The sequence below is a fragment of the Cydia fagiglandana genome, chromosome 6 (genome assembly GCF_963556715.1).
Source record: "Cydia fagiglandana chromosome 6, ilCydFagi1.1, whole genome shotgun sequence".
NCBI lineage: Eukaryota > Metazoa > Arthropoda > Insecta > Lepidoptera > Tortricidae > Cydia > Cydia fagiglandana.
This window is the reverse complement of record NC_085937.1, coordinates 11480366-11503917: the sequence shown is the minus strand read 5'-3', so window position 1 is coordinate 11503917 and position 23552 is coordinate 11480366. Positions and strand designations below refer to the sequence as shown.

At 38.4% G+C, this 23552-nt stretch overlaps 1 protein-coding gene across 3 annotated transcripts in view; it reads right to left on the bottom strand.

Annotated features, from left to right (window-relative positions):
- LOC134665237 (ecdysone-inducible protein E75) overlaps nt 1-23552 on the bottom strand; it is a 132913-nt gene that overhangs the window by 9006 nt on the left and 100355 nt on the right. For 2 of the 3 annotated variants that reach the window (XM_063522117.1, XM_063522119.1), the window contains exon 2: nt 5434-5522. In XM_063522117.1, the coding sequence (XP_063378187.1) occupies nt 5434-5522 (89 nt within the window). Of the gene's footprint in view, nt 1-5433; nt 5523-9075; nt 9362-23552 lie in introns of those variants that run through there. The other variant, XM_063522118.1, reaches the window with a different exon arrangement.

Genomic DNA, 23552 nt, shown 5'->3' with positions numbered 1-23552 from the left:
ACTTCAGTTAAAAAAGTGTACAGGTTAAACGCCCTACAATCCACAAACAAACATCCCTGGAAATGCAGGCGTCCATGTGCTACGCCATAGATGCTACGTCAAACTATCGGGCTGGCTTTACCTATGCTTGTTTACTATTGTGCACAGTCGTAGGATTCTATTATTCTACCCTATAAATATGCCTATACATTTGCCTGCAAAATAACCGTTTCTATTTACCCGTTCCATGTTTACCATAAAACCTGACTACGATACAGAATTAGGCCATACATTTCACCCTAACGACCGAGAAAAGCACTAAAATCTTTATTACGAAGAGTCAAGTTCGGTCGGCGCGGCAAGCCGGAAATCACGGACGCAAGTTGCAGTGTGATGCTCCCAATAAATATGACCGCTCAGAGATCAACGAACTTTTGAGCTGACAGTTCAAAAATAATGTGGGTTACGTTCACGTAGCGTACGTTGGCCGTAGAAGTTGTTTACGGGTCTCGCGCGAGGTAAGCGTTAGGTCGACGCCCGGCGCACGGAATGGTGTCGAAAAATGAGCGACCCACTATACGACACGAGGAAATTATGTCGGCCGAAGAACAAAGGCGAGCTCAGCGGAACTGTAAAAGGTGAGCCGGGCTTTTACTTTACGACTATGCATTTATTTATTTACACTTTATGTGCCTTTATATAAACTGATGCATACGCATGATACTTGTTAACATTTTTTATAGCCCGCTGATTGACTGGTGAAGAATGTCTTCAGGCTTATACTCAGCCATTTATCTTTTATGCAAATAGTAGGTAGTGTATAGTAGTCAAAAGTCAATATACAATACTATGTTTAAGCAACAACACGAATATTTTTTTGAAATAGTGCAAAGTTTATTAAATTATCTTGCATACAAGACAGACAAAAAAAAATTATTTGAATTTACTCATAATCTATTATGCTGTTTTACAAAAGTAATTGTAGTTGCAATAACTAATAAAATTGTTAATAATATTAGTTAAGGTCTGTCCCCGATAAAAAGTGGTCAGCATTTAATAAAAAAAATATATAAAATAAAAGACAACTGACATCTGTCACTTTGATTGTTAAATAGCGGGAAGAATAAACTATCGTTTAGGGCTATTTGGAGTTTATAAATTCGTAACATTTATAAAATGTCGTCTAGCCAACTGGACATCCGAAAAAAGATCGTGTACACCTACAACCAAAATGTCGGTATATCGCAAGGAAACTTAGCCAAATTATTAAAAGTTCCGAAGTCAACCGTGCAAAAGGTATTGGCTAATTATCAGTCCAGATTGTCTGTTTCAAGAAAAGGTGGTTCGGGTAGAAAACGCGGTCCTGCTGATAAAACTAAGGCAAAAAAAGTAATCGAGCATTTTAAGAAGAATCCAACTCTCTCTGTCCGTGACGTCGCCAGAAAATGTAAGGTATCGAAATCGTATGTCCAAAAAATCAAGCAGCGTGCAGGTTTACGATCGTACAAGGCAACTACAGTTCCTAATCGCGATGCTACAAAGGATAAATTATGTAAAACCCGGGCTCGAAAGTTGTATACAAAATATTTGACGAAGTTTGGTTGTATTTTGATGGACGACGAAACATACGTGAAAGCAGATTTTAAGCAATTACCAGGTTTGCAGTTCTATGTGGCAAATCAAAGAGGGAATGCCGATAAAAAATTTACATTTATAATGTGCTACGGCCTGGAACTATGGGGCACAGCGGCAGAGTGGCATCGAGTATTTGTACTTCAGAAACGTGCCCTAAGAATCATAGCCAGAGCCTCACCAGGTACGTCAGCAAAACATCTATTTGCAGACATGAAGATACTCACATTACCGTCTCAATTCATATTCAACATAGCTAAACACGTACACACACACAAACACACTTTTGTTACCAACAAACTCACACGCACCCGTTTAGGTAGCAAGGAACGACTGCTACCACCACCCCACAGACTAAGCAAGTCTTCAAAGACCATGCATGTCTTAGGTCCGAAGATTTATAATGCACTGCCCAATGACATCAAAACGTTAGATAGTACTAATATGTTTATTAACAAACTTAAAAAATGGCTTATTGATAGAACCTTTTATACTGTAATGCAATTATTTGAAATTGAAAAATGCAATAACTAATTAATTATTACCTAACTATAACTAATATGTACCTATCTACTAACATGACATGTTACCTATTTTAATCTTGTCATACTATTTCAATTGTATTTTTAATCTAATGAACATAATGATTATTGTAATTTTAATTCTAGACATACATTTTTTATTATTCTCAATAATGTGATAATAATGTGTATTTTATTTTCTGATGTTGACATGTAATATTTTAAGAATATTATGAATAAATGAGTACGAGTACGAGTACGAGTACAACAAAAAAACTTGATAAATTTGCAAAAAAATTCCTTGTCTGGCAAGCCATCTGTACATGTGGTCAAAAAAGCAAATCGTTTGTTACTACGGGTACGATTAACCAATCCATTTACACGAAAGAGTGTTTGAAAAAACGTTTATTGCCGTTTATAAGAAACCACACCGAGCCTGTCATATTCTGGCCTGATTTAGCGTCCTCACATTATGCCAAATCTGTTTTAGAATGGTACACTGAAAATAATATCTCCTTTGTACCGAAATTAGCAAATCCACCAAACTGCCCAGAACTCCGGCCGGTAGAGCATTATTGGGCAATAATGAAAAGAAAATTGAAAAATAGTGGTAAAATTGCTACAAATGAGCAACAGTTCAAAAGAATGTGGGATACGACATGTAAAAAGGTGACCGAAAGTGATGTACAGAGATTGATGGAAGGAGTCCGAAGCAAAGTCAGGGCATTTTACCAGTGTTAATTTGTTAAACAGGAGGTTTATTAATTTTAAAGAACACTAATAAAACTTTAATTTAAATAGCCCATGAAATTGTTTTTCTTAGTTTTTTTTCTAATTTGTCGTTGTAACACCGACCACTTTTTTTCGTGGACGGGCTTTAATATCAGCTTAATTATAGAGTAGAACCATTGATACTAAGTACCTATTAGTGATAGTTATCTGTGTATTAAGTTATTGGAGTCAAGGGCTTATCAAGCTACTACGAGACCTACGCAATCAGTTAATTGTATACAGTGTGTATATACAAATAAACAGTTAACTTTACTGTTTTTATGTAATATGTATAGGTATCTATAACAAAACAAACCTACAGCAAACCTAGCCTTTCAAACCACTAATGGCCATTTTACTATCGAATCGCATATATTAATGTACAAAATCAAAAGTTCATTGACATCAGTCTGCGTAGGCAGATTCGAACAAATGAAAAACGCAGGCCGTCCCGTCACCGTACGTTGGCGCCATTCAATGAACGTTTGCAATCGTAGTCGCGTAGCGCCGTAGCAGCACCGGCGCTCCAATCTACACGCAGCGCCATCGCGCGGCGAGTAGCTGAACTAATGTCGTGAGTTGTTTATTCACGTCACTAGTTGGCGCTTCGCTCGAGTTATGAAGTGTTAGGTAACGTTGGATTATCTTATGTTTTTTCTTGTAGTATGCGAAATATATATTATATATAGTTAGCAACTGTATTTATTTTAACAATTGTACATATGGTTGTCATGTGTGGTTGTTATGAGAAATAAAATGGTTTTCTACTAGTGACAAGCTTCAAGAAAAGTTGGCTTACCTATAAGAAAATTTCCAATTCGTTTTTAAACTAGTTTTATCACTTTTGAACACGTATTAAAGAGTTTAACGACATAATGAAGCGATCAAAGTGGCGAGTTAGGGTGGCCCAGCGGCAGACCCGCTTTCATCCGTGAAAGCCGTCTGGTGCATTGTGCACGATGGCCAGACGGCGAAGGACACACATTGTCCGGGAGCCGTGCCCGAGCGCACTGAACAAACCAGTTTCTGTACACTTGCACTTCTATCGCTGTCTGCTCCTCGCTTTCACGCTTATAACGACCTTTGCCGGGGTCGAGGGTCGGTTACCGACTGTGAGATTGTTGCATTATAAATTAAATACAAATGCACGGATGTTATTAATAAAGGAAGCTTGCATATTTGCATTCTATCATAGCCATGAAAGGAAACTGTGTTAAACTCGTTCGCACTAGGAAGTAATTAGAGTGGCTGCATTGCTCTTGAACGTTCACTGAACACGTACCAATTTACTGCTTTCGCTAACCTTTTACGCTTGGACGTGAGATCGACAGGTTTCCACAATTGGTGTTGTGAGCATAGCTATTTGTAGCTTATGGTTTTCTGTATATTGACATTACAATGCGCGTCGGAGAGGCTACCGCACGGCCGACCTTGTGTTCTCTTTTACTTTTTGTTGACGACGGCGTCCGTGCTCGTATCCACCTATTTATGGATTGTTTTGTTTCTCACGTCTTGCCTGCCTACTTTCAATTTAACTTTGCCCGGAAGACGAAACTTAAAATTAATAAGGACAAAAAGCCGTCCATAACTCTTAAGTGCAAGGATGCGGGTAGTGCGGGTGATATGGTCGGGACGTGACACGAGTGTCTACTAACCTAATATCAAAATATGTATTCCCATTTTACGTGCAACGAAATTTTATGATGCACTTTAACCCTCTATTGTACCATTTTAAAACGAAACAATGTCGTCATCACATAAAATAGGTACAAACTGGGTCAAAAGTGTATTTACGGTTGGGGTGGCTCTATTCAAAGGCGTTTAACCTTTTCGCGCTGACCTCGTCTTGTGACCGTTGCACAAAGTCTAAAGAATCATAACATTATAAAAGAGCTCGTTCCCGTGTGATTGTTCCGGGACAGGTATCGAGTAAAATAAAAAGCGATCGAGTGAAGAGGGGCCCGGTTGACCGGCGGCAGGTACCTGGCGACCCAAAACCGCTTTCGATCTAACAAGTTCACACGACGTTTTTATAGCTATTCAATACTAGGCATGTAAATCGGATTTATGCTGTGTAAATAAATAAGGTTATCTGGTCGCTTTGTTCGCAGAGATTGTCTTCCGTGTGGTGCGGCCTTGCGGAGCAGTTCTGGCAGGATGGAGTGCAACAGTCACCTGTTTGAAAACTTCCTGCTCCGAGAACTACCCCAACTACTACTTGTAGACACCTTTAGGTTTAAATAACCTGCCATTGCGAAGGTAGTGTGGTTGTGGCGTGTATTATTTATTATAAATTTTTGTCGAGCTAGTGAGCATGTTGGATTTCGACGACATCTTAAATAAACAATTGTATTTAAAAATATCAGAGGTATGAACACTTTCAATAAATGTGTTACGATGACATGCGATTATGACGTTAGTACGGTAGGTTATTGTCCCCGTGCTTTTGTTTTTATGCGTCATCACACAACACAACAACAGCATTGAAAGTGTCCATATAAATATGAGAACTCGTATAAGTGATATTTACCTTGCAGCCCTCACAGGAATGCACGCCATAATGGAATCCACTAGCCTTATCACCGCAGACGCGGCACAGCACCGTGGTACCATCGAACTCTGTAACAAACACAACAATTACATCAGCTGTAAATTTGCCTTACGCGCTTCGGCATTGTAGATGGTGTTAGGGGCTAGTGCCAAGCCAAACATCCTGACTCGTAACGTTTGTATAATAAACACGGGCCGCACGTGAGCACCGATAACTCGGTGGCCTTGCAGCGCTACATTCACAACTGCTAATAGCGAAAATTGCAACGCTTTTGTATCGAATCGACTGGCATTTTAATACAAAAAAGGTTCAGTTAACAAGAGGCGCTAAAGGTATCAGATGACGGAAATTTTCACAATTGTTCAAGGCATTTGTATTTAATCTTATGAGATAGTTGGATACTTATGGTAAAAAAAACAAGCGATTTTGCCGATGGAGAATGCAGCAAAGTGAGTTGATCTACCTATTTGATTAGAAAACATTATAAGGTGACGAGCGCTGAGCTGCGGCCGCTCGAGTCTCGTGTACTAACTGCACGCACAATGCAATTCTCATTATCTTCTTTATGAAAACTATTTTAATTTAATGGCCGTTAAGATTATTTTAGTCATTACGTAAATTCCAGACTCACATACTTTTACACTTCTTACATATCTTAAAATCTGTTTCACTAATGAAATGAGAAATGAGTGACGCAACCGCATCGAGTTGCGTGCGTCAAGGTGACGCTCAATGGTTATTTTGGTTATATTAGAAAGCTCAGACCCACCAGTGACTTGCGTGGAGTCAACGACCGCACTGCAACTACACACAATGTGACATAGAGACCGATCCACCCTCACGGTTATGTCTTCATATTCTTGTTAGAGATATCTAATAAGAGCAATATTGTTTTAGTCATAATTGAAAAGATGATTAGTAGCTGGAGTCGTTAGTTTGAACATTAGCCCGGCAGTTAATAATGAGTGAAACGATTTGGTTAGTAGGTCAGTGATAGACAAAAAGTCCTGCGGCGGTCGGGTTGCACCGGAGCGCGGGCGGCGCGGGAACAGGTTTGCTGCGCCCTCGACTGCTCTCACTTTCCTCTCCCAGCAGTTTGTTTATTTGTTAAGGGAGCGCGGCGAGCCTTTTGGAAGAAACTTTCTATTTCTGGCGCGCACCACTCGCCGCAGGTCGACGCACCGTCGCTTTCTATGGAGATACTTTCTTTTTTCTACAGACTGCTTGATTACCCTCGGAGTTATAATTTCGGTCTCATCTCGAGCGGCGCTTTCAATGGTGCGTACTCTCGATGCAGTGGGGATCACAATGGGGCGGGGAAAGTGCTCGGCGCCGCGAGACGTAACTGGTGCAGTTGCAACAGACGTATGTAGGTGGCGTGCAGCCATTTCTCCTCGAGTGATGCAACTCGCGCGTTTTTCTAAGCCGCGCGTGTGAGAGCTCGCTAGTTGGTTACGTCAATTAGAGTCGAGGAAAGCGCGAGAAAGTCGCCGCCACGTAACGCGAGCACCGACCGTGCATAACATTGACGTTGCTGTTTCGACCGCGTTCCGAATCGGTGTCATGGCGATGCTTGTTTGTAAATACATTTTGTATGTAACTGTGCAAAAAGCACGTTTCTATTCCTATACCACTATAGCACACGTTTGTGTACTATCCGGAAATGTTATCCAAGGTTACGGTAGCACATATTGCTGACAGATCAAATTCGGTTTAGTTTATAATTCTAAGTTAATTTATAGTATTTTTCTTTATTAATTTCTATTGTTATCGAATGTTACTTATTATTGTAGTACTCATAGGGTTAAACTGAATAAAATCTAGAGTTTAGTATTAAAATTATAAAGTCAGCAACAACGCCACCTACTTTGTGATTGTATGCTAAGATGCCGTCACTAACACTCTGCCATAATGTTTATAATATATGGTTGCATGTTCAACGAGTGGTTTACTGGGTAGTGAGACTTGACGGCATCGCCTCGGCAGAAAAGTAAAAGTGATAGCGAGAAAGCAGCTGACGCCTCGTGCCTTCCAGCGTGTATATGTTATGATTACTTTATTAGAAGTTGAGATTACTTTATTAAACGGTGTAAGTTCAGTTTTAGAATTTGACTCGATGTGTGCAACGGTTAACTCTTTTGTCGATTACAGAAATTTCATGGGAGAGAAAATAGAATAAAGGCAATCGATAAGATCATTAGGAATCGAATAGAAATGTATAAGGACTCCCTGTGGGCATGCTTCAGACCCCCTCAATTTGCAGGCGAACCGATCGATACTGTTCGACGAGTGTATGTTTTGCACAATGCCGTTTTAATTGTTTTTGGGGCCCTTCCGCGCGGAAGTGTTGCCTGTCGCGTTAATCCATCAATAATTCGTTCTGCGAACGGTCCGTCATTCTGCTAAAACTTTCCTCTGTACCCTTTCATACTAATGATTCGTATGCAATCATTAATCTTATGAAAGTCGTTTGTAGCTAATCTAGCATAAAATTGTGATTTCTGTTGTGGGCTTTTCAATGTTGATATTATTTTTATTCTTTATGATTGTAACCGTCGTCAGGCGTCGCTCACTCCGCGATTTCGTCGCTTTGCTACAGGTAGCTAAAAGTACATACGTTCGACTTCAATTTTGGGGTTTGCCATAAGCCGCGCGTGGCGCTGTCGCCACCTAGCGGCCATATCTGTGCTGATTGTGACATACGCGTTTTGTTAGAGAGTGAGTCTTCTGTACCTAGTACTATTATTTATTCTGTGCCGTCGTTAGATCCAACTCCAACGAAGATTTTGTTAGATTGAGCAGCTATTACCTAAATTATAGATTTTTATGATACCTATGTCAACATGGTTTTTGTCAATTTATAAAAAGGTTAAAAGATACTGGTATGGTAATCAATAATCTTGATATTTTGCATACCTCATACCTACCTAAGTAAGGTTGCATTATGTATGATTACCTTTATAGGTGTAACTAAAGAAAATTTAATTTGAGTTTATACCTATATATATCTTCATGGTGTAAAGATAATAAGATATTTATGTACCTACGTAAAATATGTACTTAACTTATTGAAAGAAATTGCGAGAAAAGTTTTAGTATAAATGTAGTACAAATTTTATTTCCCTGCCAAAATCAGTGCCAATTGTGTAAATTTTTTCTTGCAGGTAGGTGGGTAGCCGCTAAAATCTAAGGTGGTATTACTTACATAAATACCTAGCGGGTACCTATTCACGTTTTATTGAAACCAATTCTTACCTACATTTTATGAAATATAATACATATATATATAATTATATACGAGTATGTTATTGAGGTAGGTACCTTCTAGTGATAAGAGAAGCTATTTCAGAAATAAATACATAGTATGATGCAAAAAAATTAAAATAATTAATTGGAACCAGAAAATAACGATACAATGCAACAGCAAAAAAAAAATTGTAGGTATAGGTACAATCTTATAAAGATAGGGGTCCTATTCATATTAGAATTAGGGCAGGTAGGTACCTACCCTACTTTTACATGACATAACGTTGCAGTAAAATAATCAGCAACAGCAATGAGTTACGTCCTCGCAGAAGTAAACAAACAGTGGGTACTGATTGTTCAGAGGTCAAATCCTACCTATATGCAGTTCGGGCTCCCGTTCCCGGTGCGCCGGGTTGATCATCCCGCCGTCCGCCGGCGGCGCTTCGTAGCGCCCGTAACTACTGTCCGGAGACATCACTAAAGTCATTTAATTGTCCTCACTACACTACACGCTTCAGCACATCAGAGCCCCTAGGCCTTGCACATTCGTCCTGCCCGCACTGGTCACAGGACGTCACCGCATGAGTCGTTCGGGAGCGAGGGATGAAGGTCGCTTTACACTGCACGCGCCGCGTGCGCCTTGCTCGAGCTCGATCGACGAACTGAGCGAAGCCCGCGCGCGCTCCTGCTCGAAACCACGCGAGCTTCCCCTTAAGAGTGAAAGTCTGCAAAAAGATCGGCTCCCCGTGCGATACAATCGGTACGACAGCGGAGCGCGCGCCTCAAGCGAATCTCGCCCCTATCGACTTGTAGCTCGGTTGGCCTATGTGCTTAGGAGCGAGGCTCGGCGCGCTTCGAACTCCGAGGTCATTGCCGCGCCGCCGATGGACCAATCGTGAGCGCGCATGGAAGTGCGCGGCGAGCGATTGGAGGGCCGAGAGCCCCTCGCCCCTCGCCTCGGCTCGCGCTCGAGTTCGAAGACCCGAACCTTGCGGCGCGCCGCGGCCAAGGTCGCGCGCGAGCGGCACCGCGGCTACGAGCGCAAGCGTTGGAGTGGGACACCGCCGTGGCCGCTCCGGTTGCGTCACACTACCAAAATATTTTTGGTGATGGAACGCGAGTGAACTTGAACACGAAATCGAGCTCATGGAAGGTAAGCGCTGGCTGTAGGTCGCCGCGTGGCGGAATGACTCGCTGCAGCGCACCGTGCTTAACTTAACACAACAACTGTTCCTACCATTTTTCCCCGTGACAAAAGTCCTTTCCAACTATCGCCTTATTAGAGACGTGACGAATGATTGACTTTATTAAATTAGCAAACGCCTACGTTAATAGTAACATGTCAACAATGGTAAATATTGATAAAAAGCTATAGTTACAGCACGATCCACATAACGCGTGTTATTCTTATTATCGATAAACAAGTTTCCATCAACAACACGCAAGTGTACGTAACTTGTTATGTATAATTCGGTCGTTGCGAACTTGCGCTCTAACGCTGGGGGGGAGAGGTGGTTTTGGCGCGGTGGTGGGCGAGATATGGCGGAGTGGGCGGGAGGTGAACGACCTGGAAATTTTGGCGCAGGCCGGTCAAGGCCGCGGCGCAGGCGCGGATGCCGCGTGACTCGCTCCTGCCACACTGAACCACTGCGATGTCCTAGTCCATTTCCGCGCCATTTTCCTCGTTCCATTACGATTTAAATTATTAATTTTGTTACTGTTATACCATACTACATATGTAGCACTCCCATATGTATCTTATGCATATGTATCTTAGTCTAGGTCCTTACAGGTGTATGTGTATCATGTAAATATGTACTGCCAGGGGTGCGAAACTCCTGACTTCGGCCAAACTCGGCTCAGCATTGCTCCGAGCAATTATTAGGGTTGGCACCACTTGACTTCCTTTTGCATGCACGACCACAGATAAGATAATCACATGAATATTGACAACCCTAAATAGCCGAAAGGGATAGTGCCATATATTAGAAAGGGATAGCATGATTCGACCCTGAACCGCTGTCAAACTTCGGTTTTGTAGGAAGTTTCCTTTCTGTACGGCAGTACCTACTATTATTTATTCTGTGGTACTACTTACACAACACAGAGAATTCAATCACTGTATGCATAATTATCTACTTATTTTACAGTCAAAACACTAAACAACTCAAATTACCATGCTAATTTTATTGTACTGTACTATATGTACTTGTTGTATTGTACTGTATGTACATACAGTCCAGCTTTGTACCTAATAAAATTAAAATTATCTATCGCGTTATTGGCGTTGATAGTGACCAACACACACTGATCGTTCCTACTAAACATTACCCAGATTCAAATTCGCGAAGCACCGATCCCAATTCCCTTGAAAACAACACTATTTATATTAGTTATGTTCTAATTCCATCAGTCATAAATCATAATTATGGTTATAACCTCGTCTGTGACCACATAATTAACTCCATAAGTTAATTAAGCGTACTTTACACTTGGTTTTGCAATAAGTAGACATCAACGAAAACGGAGCATTTGCACCGAACTTTTGTGGCCCAGTCTGGCCCAGTAGTGTTGCCAAAAATATGTACATATTAACAAAGGTATAAGTAGGTATACTTACTAAAACATTATATTTGCAAAGTTTCAAGCCAGATGCCAAGAAAGTTTTTAAAAATAGTAATTTCGGTAAAAATTAACAGTGTAAACACACGTTTTGCGTATTTTAAAGGGTTACCATCTGACAGAAAGGTGCGTTCGTTTTTGCAAGTTTTTGCTTCAATTATTTCGCCTCAATACTTTCCCTTTTGCACAAAGGAAACATTTTTAATGGCTTCGCAAATATCCTTACACGTGCATCCAAACAAAACCTCACATTTTAGTTAAAAAAATCCTTTACCTCATCTCATAAGCATCAGTTCCCTACTTACTATTTAGGTAGGACTTTATGATCAATGTAACATTAAAAATTTACGCCTTTAAAAAGCGGGATGAATACAGGCATTAAGTATGTACCTATGTACATATTATGAATCCCAGCAATACCTAGGTAACATAGTGAAGGATTTTTTGGTGACCCACCAATCCATTCAATAAAAAGCTGCAAGTGTAATTGGTATAAGTATGTAAGTAATCATCATTAGATTTAAATTGCTTACTTTAAACAATACAAAAACATTAGCGTCATGTGTGCATATCGAATTAAAATACGAGAAAGTGAGTGAAAACCCATTTTTTACTTCCTTCCGGTGCCCCTACTTTTTGAAGCCGGGGTGAGAATATCAAATTTCGAGTTCGGTTTCCCTTACGATGGGAGCAAGAAACCGCCAAGCTAAATCGTGTTCTATCATATTTAATAATAGAGTTCAAAGTGTATTTATAAACATGAGGTCCACGTTTGGCGTCGGCAGTCGGTACTGTCGGTAGCCACATGTGTTGTTTCGTATTGTGCATTGTGACCACTGGCGGGATCGAAGCACTCACCATCTCGATTGATCGCTGCCATTTTTTATGACGTGCCCTAACGCCATATTGTTAGTAATTTATGGCTTCCCTTTTTGCAGTTCCGGCCGGATAATGTTTTTATGACATAATTGTTTTTTAAGTTCCTAGTAAACATATTAAGTGCTTAACGTGTGGCCTGTGTTAAGAATATATGTGAGCAAAATTCAACTTTTCCCCTACCTTTTAAGCTTTCTAATTGTGTACCTATAGTTTTCGCCCTACAGTCGACTGGTCACGTACGTGTCATCTGTTCACAATATTTATACTTTTTGGCAATAACATTTTAAAAAGCATGAATAAGACTCGAAAAATCCAGTTCACATTTATTGGCAAGTCGCCAATTCCGTTAAAACTTGTTGATATGTAGTATAAATACCCATACAAATGATGAGGGTGCCCTTGCGCCGTGAAGGACACTCGGACAATGGGCAGCCCGCGCGCAAACGGGACCCAACACTTATTTTTACTACGCCATTATATTCCCAGTCATAAATTAGTTTAACAACTCCTTTCAAATAATGCCAAGGATCCCTTTTACGACTGACAACCGCAAAGCCCATATTGAAAGTAAATGATGTATTAAATGCATAATATGCAGTTGACCTACTAAACAGATATTAAATAACTCCCTTAGGAACTTGATCTTGTGTTGACAATTCAATTTTATAAAGTAGGCGCAAATTGTGTACTGTTTCGTAATAGTTGCCAATGTCCGCTCCAAATAAACAAATGATAAAAACTAAGGCGTAATTACTTGTAATTGGAGGCGTGTCGGCTGCGGATTCATTTGAAAACATATCGCAAAGTTCTTAGAAGTCACGAGGAGCCTCGCTGGCAGTTTGGCAGGAACGAGCGTGGGCTCGGTCAAGGCCTCGTCTGAATCAGAACGATCTGCGAACAACACCGGCGTACCTACAAGTTTGGAGACGGTTAAGATTAATTTGCAACGGATGTCCAGTTTTTGTCAATCGATAATCATCACTTTAAACGAGTTCAGCAAGGGAGTTTTAAATTAAATAGGTACTTATGTACATATTTATATTTACGGAATAACTGACAAGAGTGAAAAATAAAATAACCCAAAGCTTGTCATTGTTGTTATTTTGACAAGCGGCAGAGTTACGACTTACGAGCTGCAAAAATAACTTCTCTTGGTAACAGCCATTAGTTCATCGCGAAAGAAACAGATGACACCGTTATGAAAGATGCAATATTATGCATTATATAAGTCATCGAACGAGTAGGCAACCTAACATTACGTCACGTAATTACTTTATAATGAATTTTACTGAAGATCGCTGTTGACACATTTTTGTTAGCGAGTGATATTTTTGTGTCATGTAGGTACCCAGGTACCCATAAGTCCTTAGTTTTTGTGGTTTCCGTGACTTCTTAATATGGAATAAGTGACGAAGAGTACCGAGCGCTGTCGAGTTTTCCCGAAGCGAGCGAGGTCAGCGCGAGTCAATTACCCCGCGACTGCGCCCGCGCCGCGACAGCACCCGCCGCCGCCACGTCGCTCCAACCGAAGCGCTTACAGGAGCCTTCGAATTCAGGTTTGACTCGGTCTTTATGTCTGAATTTGATTTGCAAAGACTGGCACTTGACAAAAACGAGTCTGCATGGATTATGGATGGACCTTCTTGCCGAATTTTTGTCTTGGGAATTTGCTTGGCGTCTAAATTGGTTCTTTTAAAAATTGATCTCTCATTGTTTTTGTGGTATTCAATTGGGTAACGACGGCATGTGGTAAAGACTGTCAAAACTGACATGTTTATAAAAGTAAAAAAAAATGTCGTAGTTAAACTCCTGCTCACATCCTGACGATCTAATGAGAGAGATCTGATGTCAAGTTATACTCTCCGATTTGTATTTCCATTGCCACATATTTTCCACTGTGTATGTCACTTGTTGCTGTTATAGACTAGGAGCTAGTCGTGTAGGTACAGCAGTAAATTAGCAACACACAGGCCGTGTGATCCGGACGCCCCAATCGCCGCCGACCTCGGATTCGGCAACCCGGGCCAAGGCCAAGGTCGGTACGTGTGCCTCAATTAATAGCGCTAGCACGGGGCCCCGGTAGCCCTCGCTCAGTGCCTAGAAATTAGGCAGCCATTTTAGTCTAGTCACATCTCTTATACAGACTGTCATCAGAGTAAGAACGTAGCTCTTAAAATTTGATGATATAGGTTAGTTCTTTATCTAAGTATTCAATCTTAGTCAAATACATAGCGGTTCCAAAAATGTCCGAAACTAGCATTTCATCCACATAGAATGGTACTCAGGTACCTACTTAGGAACTTCGACCATCGCCTCAATTTTATAGACAAGATAAATTTTGGTTTGTATCTGATACCTACAATTTACCACTAGTTCTGGTACCAAACAAAGTGCTGTTTTCCTAAAAAGTAAACGAACTTAATCGGTTTTTTAATCAACTCAATGTATTGCCTAGGTACTTTACGTACGTTGATTAGGTACCTATCAAATATCTACATAGTAAAGTGAAGCCATAGCTATATTAGGACACCTGGTTGCTCATGTGATACTGATACCTATCGGAAACATCTAACAAAATAACAAAACCAAATTGGCGAGTGACGTGATCGGCCTTCAAAGCTAGGCAAATATTTTTAACATGTAAACTCGGTATTCGTTGACCCCGGCCGTGATTCAAAACTTAAATAACAACTAATGAACATATTGTTTGCCAGGAAACTGCTATGACGCATATTTCGGCAAAATGTTACCTATTTCGAGTTGTCCATGATTTTACTCTGACGGTACAAAAACCAGATACCTACATACCTAGGAAGTAGCAAAACATTGAAAAATAAACATTACATGTATATTTTTCAGATCAACCAGGAACTGAATTTCGGCTGTGATTGTACTTGAACACAAATAGCCGACATCCTCACGACGACGGCCCTGGCCAAAATAACCCACGAGCCGCGAGAATACTTCCGCGTCGAAATTCGGAAGTTAACTGGCACATGTCAAATGTCATTGAAGGATCGCTCGAATTAGACCCAGTAGACAAGGTGAGACGCGTTAGAAGGAAGTATCTGTAGCCACCTTCAGCAAGACCCTGTTATTGTTTTGACCTTAAATAACAATAATGATGATATATGCGTAGCCATTTATTAAAGTTCATCACACGTACATTAAAATTATGACTTAGATAATATATTTGGGATTATTTTAATAGTGAATCTACAATACGGAATGATATTTAACCGTGAAGGCTACCATGAGTGTAACTTTCAGATATTTTACCTTGATATTTACGTGAAGACTTCCTGCTCTCGATACAATTATTTGCTATAAAAAGCGTTCTAAAAATATCGAGATAATAAGTTCAGGAATTGTGGAACAATTATTCCACCCTAGTCCGTCGACCGAAACTAAACCGAACGCGAACGTGTGAAGTAGAGCATTGAAATCGGCCATTAGCAAAATATGCCAGAGCTTCGTCTGTGTAATTATACATTACAGGAGAAAAATGTAGTACAAATAGGTGGAGTATCGAAGAAGTTATTGCGCAGCAAGCTCGCGCAATCAGAGCAGCGCGGCGCGCGTCCCGCGCATGATGCGCGTTGTATAATCTCGTCGATTATGTGCGCGCTAAACGCAGCGTAACATTGCTGCACTACTCACCTACACTGCAGACTGCACACAAAACGCGCAAGAATGAGGAAGGACCTAATTTCAAACGCTTCCTACTCGAGCAAGTGCTAAAAGCGTGCGCGTGCGTTGTCACAACACCATCATTTGCACAGGTGATGCGATCATTATTTCACATATCTCATCTGAGGTTGTAATTTTGTATTAGGAATATCCTCGGTGATCACTATACTGCGCAGTAGTCGAGGATTAGCATTATTTATGGGGTTGCTTGCATAAAGAGATTTTTCCCCGATAGATTGACCGGTCGGGTCACATAAGTATACTCGTGTGTCCCGAATTTTGGAGAGGCAATAATATCAACTAATATCGAATGCGACAACCACTTGAACTCGAACCAAATACATTTTAATAAGCCTTCACCTCTGTCGAAAACAACAGGGAAATAATCGTAAACAGGTCTACTATAATAGAAACATTAGAAACGATATTGACAGAGAGCGATGAGTAAGGAAATTTTACCTACCTTGATTTATAACTGATCTTTACGACGTTATTGTCTTCTTAAAAGTGTGTTACTTAGAGCCTACTCCCTAAACAGCATTGGAATTTGGAATCCGATAGAAAGCGTGGTGGGTTGGTGGGTACTCAAAGTGTGGCAATATGGAAGTACATATGTCGTAGTACTTTTTGACGCCTACGACGTTAAAATAGAGAGTGTAGGTAGGTACTTACGTAATAGACAGAAACTTGTATTTATCTGATTAATAGCTCTTGTGCCATTGTATTTGTTTTACAAGATTGATACCGGAGCAAGCGAAGATTCTAAAATGGAATGATTGGCAACTGCAACGGCAGAAATAATTATTTTCTTTGGAGGACGAGTCTAATACTAGTCTCTTTTTTTATCTCTAATTCATCAATCAACAGGTAATTTTCTAGGTAACTACTTACATGACTTACGAAAGTAACAGTAGTTAATAAATTAAATGTAGAAAATTTTCCTAAAACAGAACTTGAACCACGGCAGGCGCGCAGGCGCGGTGCGGGGAATGGGGGCACGCAGGTTCATCCGCGAACTGCGCACAATCTACTCCTGAAAACGTGCCCGAAGAAAGTTCACGGCCGCGCGTTGACGCGGGCCCTGCCTGCTCCCCGCGCCCGCTTCCGCCTCTCGCAGCCTTCCGCCCGCTCTTCGCGCACATTTATTATATCTCCCACTTGTGAATTCGGCAAAAAGAGCACAACCTTACATAGATGTGAAGGGGGCTAATGTTTATCGGTTACAGATTCGATTGTAGGTACCGTGCTGTTTTAGGCGACATCTCAATTTCTGTCCCCGAAATATAAACAAGCCTATCGCAAAAGGGACTAAATTATAGCTAGCGTTTCTCGCAAATTAACAAAATACCTTGGGAGGTATAATCGATTTAATGGCGTTAAACCGATGATTGGTCAAGCATAACTATCAATCCACGTGGAAGCATTTCATGTATGGCTGTATTATGTTGCAGGCTGGTAGGCTAGTAGGCTGGGGGGGCCGGGGGCCGGGGCCGGGGCTGGCAGCAGGGGAGGTTCGGCCTTGGCTCGTTCGATGGCCGCGCGGCGCGTGTAAGCGCGATAAATTCGGCACTCGCCGCCGGAGTCTACTGACCCCGTGTTTGCGACCAAATGGTCCCCTTCACTATATTTAACGGCTGATGTTGAAAACAGTATCCATTTTTTGTTAGCGTTAACTCAGCCTAAGAAATATTCTAGCAAAAAAACAATTGAACACGGGAATTTGGCAGTTATATATATAGGTAGTTACTACGTCATACAGTTTGTGATCAAAAATATGGCGTTTAGCTAACAACTCGAGCTATTTACTCAAGTGGTTTACAAAGAAAAGGTTTTGAGGCACTGAAAAACACGTAGGCCATTAAAGTCCAATTACTTAAAGTGACTTGAATTCGATGCTCGCAGCCTACCGCCGAGTCTCGTGCGAAACGTGATTTTTTTCTTATCAATAATCGTCTATCAATTGGGTTAACTAGTAGGTTATCAATTTATTTATTTATAGTAATATTATACTAACGTATTTAATTTTTTCTTATTTAACTTTAGTGATGTATAATAACAAAACATCAACACTCGAATGGCCTCGAGTCAAGAGTGGACTCGAATGTAAAATATAGTATATTAGGGATAGGGATATTGAATTACATATATTGTACATGAGTATTTTTTACATGTGTGTACATTGAGATTGAGCTGTTGGCAGTTCTCTGGATGCGATAAGCCAGAAGGTATCAAAGGGACGAACTATAAGGATGCGGTTGAAATGCAAGCGCGACCGGAGAAAGTAAGTGCCTTACCTATTACAAACTTTCTTCCGAGCAAAAACCGGTTTTTGAATTGATTTTTTCTATCAATGTCTTGGCGCCACTGTACTTTTTTATGCAGTAATTTGGTATTTTGTGTTCTGATTTATTTTGTATGACTAATATTATTTAAAGTTCAGTCATAGATTTTTACAAAAACGATGTCAACATTATGAGCGCTATAGGATAGGTACCTACTACATATTTACTCTTTGCTATTAATAAATATCTATCTAGGTACATTTCAATACGGAATAGTGCTAGTATTGTATTTTTTTATTGAATTAAATACTTAATGATTACTGTTATGTTAGTCATTTTAACATAATGTGCTACGATGATTATTTGTGAACAGTATACAAGTTAGTGTTGACTGTAATTACGTACGGTTACCCGGGATTATTACACGTTGTTCGGTCCCAGTTCATTACACTGATACGAATTTGTACATTCTGCGTGGGCTGGCAAATTGCTTTTTTAATCTAAAATAAAATAGGCCGCATCTATTTGATTATACGAGTGACTAAGAATCTAATGTCATATAAAATGCTCTACTTTAGTACCCATCAGTAATTTGTAGTATTAGTTTTAGTATTTTTAGTGCATTTTATTTATGATCATCACATAATTCATAACAAAATATATTTATTTATTATAGAAAAAGGTATTACATTTTATTGCGATTACTAAATCTACATTGTAATAGGTTGCACATGTCTTTTAAAATCCGAAATACCATGTTTGTATTAAAATCGAAAGCAGTGCGTCGAGATGGAATACTGTAAGGATCATTATTTATTAATAGCTTATATTTTGATCATTCTTACTTTTGGTTATGATTAATTTATAAAAGAGTATCAATTGACTCATACTTGTCACTGGTTCCCGCCATGTTGAATTATTATAAAAGGGTGGGTACCTCAGTGACAAGTGGCCAGTTCGAGTACGGACAAGTTAGAGTGAAGACGTCTTGTATATTTTATTGTAAATTGATTGTTATTATGTTTGTAACAAATGAATAAAGTTAAAATATTGGTACAAGTAATAGTTTTCATCATCAACCCGGTAATAGTCCAACAACTCAGAAGTTGGATCCAACAAAAATCGATAGGATTTTTGTCCACGCCGCACGAACGTAAGGTTTTCTTTTCTTTTTCGTTTGTATCAGTAAGTAAACTATGTTTAACGGAAAGTGTATTTAATTATGGTAAGTCAGTTCTTTATATTTCTTTTTTTACTCCCTTTTATTTTAAATAAAATTGGTTTGATAACCTACCGTCAACGTCATGTCTGTTTTAAATATACTGTATATATCATTAAAGATAATGATGATGATTTGCCCAATTTTGGTATGTGTATGTGTAGAAAGAACGAACGAACGGATGACGGGTAATCTCGCTTATAATAAAAATACGGAATATAAAATCTACAGTTGTCATTTAAGCGTTTCTGAATATTACATACGAGTTAGTGAAAATCAGATCAAATGTCATTATAATGCTTCTATCTTATCAAACTCAATTGTATGATGGTGTACCACATCGATTATATCAAACTCAGGCTAAGGACTCATTATTTAGTTTTATTGCGTAGCAAGATAGCATAGTACAACTGTAGTAGCGGACTACAGTAGGATACTGTTTTATGTACATTAAGATTTACGATCTGCTGCACCTTTTGAGGTCAGTTTGCGTTACTAAAATTGTATGAATACACTAACTTTGTAACCGTGAAACCGATGAGTAAACTAAAAATAAAATCTTGCCAATTGAATACCTCTGAAGTAAACCCCTGATACGTTTGTATTAGCAATGCCTCTGTTACGAAGTTTTTAAACGCGATTGGCGTCAGTGTATAACTTAGTGTTGTTACGAATGCATCTAAGAGATTGCTTTTATTAAAATGTTGGGCATTATAATATATGACCTTTCGGAACTCCACTTTAAAATTATTCTGATCACTATGTAAGTTTATTCATAATGTTGCGATTCCATGCGCACAATAACGACAAGATTGTTACATTATTTAAAAGAAAATGACGTGTCGATCTAAGTTCAAATTGGAAACCATAATGCAGAGTTACGTTATGTAACTTGTGTACCTAGTGCCTATCAGCTATTAATGTTTTTTTTAACCTAGTGGTTTTATGCTGATGTCGGTTTTCATTCAGCAACGCTGCCCAACGCAGCATTACTTATAAAAGCCTCGATGAAGCTAAATGACTAGAACACGTGTTTATAATTATCTCCCTCTTGTATGGAAATACAACACCTCTATGACATGTTGGATGTTAAACGTAATAATAGTATGAATCAGGGTTGGGCACTTATAATTGCAATCTATGATTAAACTAAAATAAAGCTTAGTCAAATGATTTCATAAGGAGTAAAGTAGCGGTCGTAAAACGAACCTTAATTTAACTGTATCAACTAAAACATTAGTTTGAATAACCATGATAACCATTTGCTCGAATAATTAAAATAATTTCAAACCCGTGATCGATGATAAGATCATAAGTGTGTCATATCGAATTCAAGCTAATTGATAAACTCATAATAAATTTACAAAATAAGTTGCCGTTATTAAAACTAACGTTCCCATTCTCATCTTTTTAATTTAACTAATTTTGCCCAACTCTGGTATGGACATACCTACTTACATCTATATTAAATCTCCATGTTATGGAGCGTATGTCGTTTGTTGAATATACGAGTAGTAACTCGTTAACGAATGTACTTATGTAATATGATCTTATTGTTTTTCTATTGCACACTCCTCAAGATACGTAACTCGTAACTTTGTGCGCTGAGCATTAAAATATTTTTTGTGTCAATTTACACATACTAGATATCGTGAACTTGAATCTCAATGGATTCAATTTGATAACCGGTCACCTTTTGTTTAGACTGTATAACTGTATGTCATCACGCCTAAATTCTATGACTAACGAATGTAATCAGTTTCATCATAACAACCTTGTAAGGGCCAGTAATTTTGGCAAGAGTACTTAATCAATGTATATAAATCTATGTTACCATGATGATCATGGAGAAATAAGAGGTCGATGGGAAATCGATATGCTTAACTATTTGATACAATATTTGATTGCGAGGTACGCATACTTTAAACATTTAGAAACTCATTTACCCCTTTATTTATAGGATGTGAATATTTTGAATGACGTTAAAGTAAAATAATATTCATAATTGCAGTGTTTTATCTGACAGTAACGTTTGCTACATTTTATTATTTACGTTTGTTTTTGTAATAGTAGTAAATCATACTTACCTAAATGAAAAAACAAAGGACCTTAATTGGAATAATAGTGTATTCTGTGGATATCTCTGAAGTTGCGTGTAGTACCGTAAAAGTGTAAAGTTGTAACTTAAAACTACGCTTATGCATAATATGTAGAGTCATATGTAGAGTCATATGTAGAGTCATATGTAGAGTCATATGTAGAGTCATATGTAGAGTCATATGTAGAGTCATATGTAGAGTCATATGTAGAGTCATATGTAGAGTCATATGTAGAGTCATATGTAGAGTCATATGTAGAGTCATATGTAGAGTCATATGTAGAGTCATATGTAGAGTCATATGTAGAGTCATATGTAGAGTCATATGTAGAGTCATATGTAGAGTCATATGTAGAGTCATATGTAGAGTCATATGTAGAGTCATATGTAGAGTCATATGTAGAGTCATATGTAGAGTCATATGTAGAGACATATGTAGAGACATATGTAGAGACATATGTAGAGTCATATGTAGAGTCATATGTAGAGTCATATGTAGAGTCATATGTAGAGTCATATGTAGAGTCATATGTAGAGTCATATGTAGAGTCATATGTAGAGTCATATGTAGTCAGAGCTATACGTATTACGTAGCTATATGTTGAGTGGTTTTCATATAAAGAGTCGATGATGTATGTGCAGACGCTAGTATCAGTAGATAGGAAGCGCCATGTGAATCTTGTGGAATCGATGTGCTTGTGTAGGTATACACAATATGCAACGCACGTGGATGGACGTGCGAGACTTTAACACACGTGGATGAACGTGTGAGACTTTGACGCGCGTGGATGAATGCGCTAGACTTTTATTCCAACATTCATAAATATATTTACAATTTAAAATAATTAGTCAAACATAAATATCAGTGTAATTTAATCAAAAAAACATAAACAGTAATAATAAAGAGCAAAGAAATTTCTACACGCCTATTACTAATATGTTGAGTTCTCATCTGATAGCAGGATAGATTTAAACGGTATGAAATATCATATTATGTGTGTTATACACAAGCTGGTAAAATCCTAAGATTGTAATAATAATTTTATATTCAAAAAAAAATAATGATACCTGTTTTCTTAACGTTCAACTTGAACTAGGCTGGGCGCTTGAGCCATAGAGATTAGACATTCATAATGTACAATATATAAAAAAAACCAATGGTTATTAATGAGGAATATTAATGAGGCAAATTATTTGCAAAATAAATAAAATAATAATATTCTTATGTTTAATTCATAAGTAAAGCTTTTACATTTACATGGGAAGTCATTTTTCCATTCTTTCAATCATCATAGTACAACATAATTATGAACTTTTATATATCAAATAATAATTGATAAGATGCTTCGCTTTTAATATACTGTCAAACTGTTCAATATTACTTGACACTTAAACATGATTGTTATGCATATGTGAATTCACATATTTTTATATTATTATAATGTGTTCGATAATGAATAATTCATATGAAAGTCTCATTTATTTGAATGTCAATTTCAATACAAGTTATAAAGTTACAAAAATTAAATATATAGTTTTTATTTAATGAGGCTTCAGAAAACTGTTCTTAATTTGTCTCACATTAATTATTTAGAAATATCTCGGTATAGTAAAATAATTGTATAAATAATATGCAAGATAAACTGTATTCTATATACCAACACTTTATTGTGTCCAGAGTTTTATACGTGAATTACAACAGTAATAATATTTTCATTGTGACTAATGAATTAATTTATTAATAAGTATTATTTTCGTAAAGCCAGAATAATTTTAATAATAAACATACTCCAAGCATACATACAGATTTACATGCATTTATTGTCGAATCTGATTTAATTAGTATTATCATTAATTCTTTAGATATGTCGAAGCAGGAACGTATTAGGATAACAAATGCACCGTAATACCTATTAGACTTTAGTTTCTTAAAAAAAAAACACGACTATAGCTGGCAATTAAATATTTGGTATTCAAACACAACTACAATAATAAACTTGTTGGTTTAGATAAAACCTGTTTAAATAAAAACAGGATTTCTCTCAATCACTTTGTAACATGA